The sequence below is a fragment of the Cylas formicarius genome, unplaced genomic scaffold (genome assembly GCF_029955315.1).
Source record: "Cylas formicarius isolate icCylForm1 unplaced genomic scaffold, icCylForm1.1 PGA_scaffold_3__17_contigs__length_32017465, whole genome shotgun sequence".
Lineage (NCBI taxonomy): Eukaryota > Metazoa > Arthropoda > Insecta > Coleoptera > Brentidae > Cylas > Cylas formicarius.
The window spans coordinates 22,813,927-22,820,523 of record NW_026844326.1 but is presented as its reverse complement, the minus strand read 5'-3'; the positions used below and the strand labels follow the sequence as shown (position 1 = coordinate 22,820,523).

Below are 6,597 nucleotides of genomic sequence, written 5' to 3'. Positions count from 1 at the left end.
GAACATTTACAGATTATATGAAACTCTTGTATGCGTTTTTTCAATAATTTTAAACATGGGTAATCGACCAAAACTGTATATGTAGGTTTTTTTATAAATTTATAAAATCAGGTAAACCGGCTTATCTTAATGAGATGTTCCAGCTTCTTCCATAACCCCAAAGAACACGAAATAACTAACGTCGGCATTTCGGAGATCATTTACTTTTGTGGCAATAAATATATAGATATAGACTACTTTTAGAAAAACTAATGTAAATATTCAATAGCTATTTTTAATTATTTTTAGTGTTAAACCCATAAACTTCACCTTCGATTTGGGTTCGGGTCTTCTTTTTCTCCGATTGTTCCCCTTGGGGCAAACTTCCGTTCAGTCATGTTTCAAGCAGTTACACCCCCTTCTTTTTCTATTTTTTTTTCTTCTACAATTAATAGTTATGCAATACATTAGCGCGCTTCTAGGTTCGTTGCTATTGTAGTCTCTTCCTTCTCGCTAAAATTTTTCTTTTAGAACGGTGTTGGTGAACGATTAGTATAATATTGTCTTTTTTTTGAAAAATAAAGGTATTGCCAACTATTCTTTATTATTATTATTAATATCAATAAATACTTCTTAAGTAGACACTTTTTCTTGAGGAAAGCTTGTATTCTAGACTATCTCTTCTAGAATTTGTCTAGATTCGTTTTAAACAAAAATCGACGCTTTATAAATCAAATTATTATATTTGTTTAAAACTGAATTTTTATTATTTATTTATTTATTTATTTTTATTGTTTTTATTATTATTTACGTATCTACAGGTTGGTCCTAATAATAATCGATACACTAGAAATACGTCTTCCACATTTTGCTTTCAAACTTCGTAAGCATGCCACACAACAAATTTTTGATTAACCCGTGGGGTTCCTGATATCGGTAATACATTTTGGATGCTACACAAAAGTGGTATCTGTATCGAAATTGTTTGCATGTGCACCTAATTGGTGTACCACTGTTATTATTATTTAAATTAATTAACACGAACCACCGGTTAAACCGGTTATATAAAAACAAGTTTATCTATGACTTAAATTTGTTTTTAAGAGGCACTAACTTTAAACGCAAAATCTGGAAGAGATTTTAGAAAATATCTCCGATTTGAAGCATTCTAGGACAACTTTTTTACTTATTTTTATCTGCTGAATACGTTGTTGAAGTTTCTTCGGGCCACCCTGTATATTATTATTATTATTAGGTTTGGGGTGCTTTGTATTTTTTAGTAATTTTAGCGAAATAAATTTTATTATGTGTTACATATATTATATGTTATTTTTGAAGTTTTCTGGGGCATTAAAAATTTTTCCATTGGGACACGCCGGGCTTTCATTAAATCCTTAATTAATTGGTAAAAATCAGGAAGTAAACAAAAACCATTCTGCGTTTCGACTTTACGAAGCGTAAAATAAATGAGCATATATTTAAGAAAATATGGCGGCATTAAAACGCTTAAACCGTTTTTCGAGGCTTAACTATTCACAGTCTGATTGCATCAGACATGTAAGGTGAATGTGGCATTTTTAATATCAATGAAATTATCTAAAAAATACGCAAATTTCAATCAGCAACTCTAAAATTTTTATATAAAAAAAAGAAACTGGCACACAGGGTGATAATTTTTGAAAAAAATAGCTACTGAAGTTTTGTGCCATTAATATGTAGAGTATTATTTATTAATAACAATCTATTAGTAGATTTATATCACATAAAGAATTATTTTGAAGTTCACAATTCGATCGCCACCGTGGCGAACGTTATTGAAAATATTGAAATCGGTTAGTGGTATTGAAATATAAATATTCAAAATCACACTGACCTTCCTCTCCCTTATTATGGCGGATACGAAAAAAATGTCATTTGCTCATTTTAAGTATAAAAAGTTTTTTTCCCAAATTCAAATTCAAAAAATTGTAAGACCGAATTCTATCATATAATACGGGGACAATAAGAAAATCAAAACTAACCATTTCGTTTCGTAATGGTTTTGATCATTTTTATAATTAAGTTTGTAGGCGAGAGTGTAATTTTAGGATTGTTAAGTTCTAAAAAAATCGAATGACGCTGTTTTATCGACCAGTTCAAATAATAAAGTGTAATTTAAATAATATATTTATCGCTTTCTTAGAAAAAATACTTATCATTTTATCGAACGAAACCAACTTGAAATCCTTGCGGCGGATACAAAAAGTGCTCCACATATTTCATCAAAATTTATGTCTAATACAAAATTATTTTTCTAATATTTTAAATAATCTAAAAAACACAAATACAACGTAATCACAAGTTCATAAAATCTCTAAAGCAATATCTATTCTTCCTCATTTTCTTCCTAACCTAATATTATGGGCACAAATATATAGGACGCCAAATGTAAAACAATACATTTGGAAGAAACATTAGCAAAACTTCATAGTGTTGTAAGACACTGAAAGTTTCTTCTACAAGGGATTATTAACATATTAAGATTTTGGGGGTAATAGGGCTGAATATTAAACAAACTATAAACATTTCCATAAATACTAATTCAATAACGAACTAACCAACAAGCACATATTAGTAGAAACATCGTAGTCGATGTTTTTTGTTGACTTTCTTCCTTCAGAATATGCCACACAGCACAAACAAAAGGTAATTATCAGCCGAATTATCTCCGTAATCGCACAAACACTCGACCTAACAAAAACACAAACAAAACTTTTAACTTTTGAGTGTTGTATTAATTTATTTGTTTATATAAAATAGATTTAGGTGGAGATCAGTTATAAGGTTGCTTCCCTGCTAGGTGAACACAAGAAGTAAGTACCTATTTTTTTGTGGACCCAATTCTTTTTGGAGACAATTGGTCTGTCACTAAAGTTTAAACAAACTTTATGGAAAGACTTAACTTTTTTTTTAATTTATAATACAAATCGTTTTTGAATTTATTTTATTGAAAAAACGTTATTATATAAATGAATATGTATGCTTTTTATTACAATTTGAATTTTTCTGCCATGCAATTTTTATGTTTTTCTTCAAAAATATATATATTAATCACTTATAAAATTTAGGAACAATGAAAAACAACTAATTTTTCTTTTAATTTTGTCAAATTTTTCAATAAATAAATAAAATATATGGTGATTTTTAATGTTAATTTTGTGAAGTGTTTTTACGCTCTTATCTTCGACGTTGAGAATAATGTTTTGCTTTCGTTGCAAGTAATCTTAAGAGGTTTAAAATTCCAGGAAATATTTTCTTTTGGTAGCCTTGCCTCTTGAAGTATATCCTAAAAAAATTCCAGGTTCGCCATGAAGTTCCTGGCAATATTAATTTTGTCGCTCTGCGTGGCCTGCATAAAATGCGGCGTCTACACCGACAGGTTCCTCGAGCAGTACGCCAAAATCCACAACGCTTCCAATAAATATTTCTCCAAAGAAGGAGTGCCGTACCACAATCTGGAAACGCTGCAGGTCGAATCCACAGACTATGGCCACGAAACTGATTCGGAAGCGTACAGTTACTATATCTGGCTGGAAGCGATGTACGGAGCTATCCAAGGTGACTTTAGTTCCTTTAATAAAGCGTGGGAGACGATGGAGACGTACCAAATACCCACGTTGCAACCCAACGGAAACCTGTACAACCCTTCGAACCCCGGAGCCGGATACGGAATTGATCCGGTAGGTGACGAATTAAGAAATACCTACGGCACTTCGGATCTGTACCTCATGCACTGGCTGTCTGACGTCGACAACGTCTACGGGTTCGGCAATACCAACGGGCAATGCGAGCTGGGACCGAGCGCCAACGCACCATCGTTCGTAAACAACGGACCGGGTTCGGTATTCCAGGGTATCACTTACCCGACGTGCGATAACTTCGTCTATGGCGGCCAGTACGGTTTTCAATGGTACGGCAGCACCGTACCGTCTTGGCAATACAGCGTCGCCCCCGACGCGGAAGCTAGAGCTATCCAGGCCGCGTATTGGGCATCCCAATGGGCCGGCGCCAAGGGCCAAATCTCGCAGATCTCCAACACGCTATCGAAAGCTTCAAAACTCGGGGACTTCTTGCGGTACGCGTTCTTCGACAAGCACTTCCTGAAAGTGGGCTATTGCGAGAGCAACTGCCAGCCAGGGACCGGCAAAGAGAGCGCCCATTACTTGCTCTCCTGGTACATCGGGTTCGGCGGCGCTCTGTCCACCCAGGGAGGTTATTCCTGGCGTATGGGCTCGTCCGAGGCTCACTCGGGGTACCAAAACCCGATGACCGCTTACGCATTGCTCAACGATCCCAATCTCAAACCGAAAAGCGCATCCGCCCAGCAGGACTGGCAGAATTCCCTGCAACGTCAACTGGCTTTGTACCAGTTCGTCCAGTCGCCCAGCGGTGCTTTCGCCGGTGGTGTTACCAACAGCTGGAACGATAATTACGGTACTCCGCCTAGCGAAATCTCGTCGAACTCGTTCAACGGAATGTGGTACAAGGAACAACCTGGATATGATACCGCCAGTAACTGGTACGGGATGCAGTCGTGGTCCGCCGACCGTCTGGCCCAGTACTACTACCTTACCGGCGACGCGGCCGCTAAGTCGGTGATAGACAAGTGGGTTTCGTGGATATTGGCGAACACGCGATTCGAGAGCGACTCGTTTTACATACCCCAAAGTCTTTCGTATTCGGGCAGCCCGCCGAACGTCCAAGTCACGGTCTCGAACTACGGTAGAAGTATAGGTCTGGCTTCGTCTACGGCTAGAACTTTGGCGTATTACGCGGCCAAGTCGGGCAATGCGCAGGCCAAAAGCGTCGCGAAACAATTGCTGGACGGTATTTACAACCTCTACAGGACCGAGAAGGGTGCCGCGATCAGCGAGCAAAGGAGCGACTACAACCAATTTAACACCAACGTGTACATCCCGGTGGCCGGTTGGAGCGGCAGATATCCGAACGGAGATTACATTGACGCGTCGTCGACGTTCCAAAGTATTCGGTCGTGGTACAAAAACGACCCGGACTATTACAAGGTCCAACAGTACTTGAACGGAGGGGCTATCCCTGCGTTTGACTACCATAGGTTCTGGGAGCAGGCCGATTTCGCGTTGGCCCAAGGAGCCTACGGATTGCTTTTTAACGAATAAAAATCTATGCTTTCTTTGTTTTTTCGATGTAAAAATAAATAAATATTTACTTTGTACCGCGCGAGATTGCCTAATTCTTCGCTTAGAGGGTTTTTTTATAGAGAGAAAGAGACTAGTCCGGGAGCCCTGGACCTTTTTTCAAAGTGATAAGCAACAAGCGAATTCTTTGGAAAACTTTTCATTTCATCATAGCTTGCTAATAATTTTTATAAACGTAGGATTTTTCAGTCCTACACTTTAAAGTTGTTGACCTCACGATAATACGTTATTCATCAGCAATTGTAGGACACCAAACTTAAATGAAACTTTATGACATTTTCTATCTAAACCAATTAATATCCTACATAAAAATAGGTAGATTTCGCTAGTGCGACAAAAAATAGGTTGCAAGTTGGACTCATAAACATTAACTGCTGCTTAACTTCTAAATTACGGGCTAACCTATAAATTTGGTTGAGCGATTAACTTTTTTTTTGTTCTTAAAATATTCCTACAGCCATTATCTATGATGCTGTTTTATACAAACGAACTTAATTAAGTTGTTTCATTATTATTTATAATTTAAGAAATCAACATTTATTTTTTTTTTCTTTTTTTTTTTACGCCCGATTTTTTTATTCTTGTTTTTAACTCATGACAGTATTAGATGGATTAACTTTTGAAAAAGTAAGTGGGTGATTATATGGGTGAAGTGAAAGAGGACAGGGTAAATAAATCAAAAAATTTTTCTGTTGACTTTAATCGAAACAAATAATGCTTCATTCATTCATCCATTAATTGATAATTTTAATTTTTTTCAATGGCTTAGATTAGTTTTGTTGTTAACATGAAATATTTACAGAATTTTATCGCCCCTCTTTTTTCACGAAAATTAGGTTTATCACGGAGTATATTACAAAGAAAATACTCCATGATCACTTTCACAATTAAATGTTATAAAAGAAAATTAATTAACACGTGTTGACAAGCCAAGTAAACAATAGTATATTATGCAACAATTGACTCACGAGTTTATTTGACACACGCGGAGCGCGTGTTTAATAAACGAGTGAGTTAACAAGTTTACCGAACGTGTTGCATACTATACTTTTTCTACGACCGTCAGTTTTTGGGTACATTTTCGCAAAACATGAACACATTCACTGATATGACTGTCAGAATTGACAAACGTCAAAATGCAATGCGAAAACATCCGATTGCTCCCAAACCCGTGCGGTAAAATCCCGGAAATGTCCGAAGTGGATCGGATTCGTGGGAAACGAAACTGACATGGTAAAGCGACGCCTCCCTCACGCTAGATCGGTATTTTACAGACGGGAGCAGAAAAAAATGTTGAATGGACCTTCTCAAAATTTCGTTCGTAGTTGCTTCATAAGATCCTTTATTATCAGCATAGGCACGGCCTCTATATCTCTATATGTATTCAAAGTACATAATAAAA

At 36.5% G+C, this 6,597-nt stretch overlaps 1 protein-coding gene across 1 annotated transcript; it reads left to right on the top strand.

Annotated features, from left to right (window-relative positions):
• Positions 1–2,695: 2,695 nt before the first annotated feature.
• Positions 2,696–5,213, top strand: LOC132699235 (exoglucanase B-like). The gene is made up of 2 exons (XM_060665845.1): positions 2,696–2,831; positions 3,320–5,213. The coding sequence occupies exon 2, from the start codon at positions 3,327–3,329 to the stop codon at positions 5,154–5,156; it is 1,830 nt and encodes a 609-aa protein (XP_060521828.1). The 5' UTR covers positions 2,696–2,831; positions 3,320–3,326; the 3' UTR covers positions 5,157–5,213.
• The last annotated feature ends 1,384 nt before the right edge of the window (positions 5,214–6,597 follow it).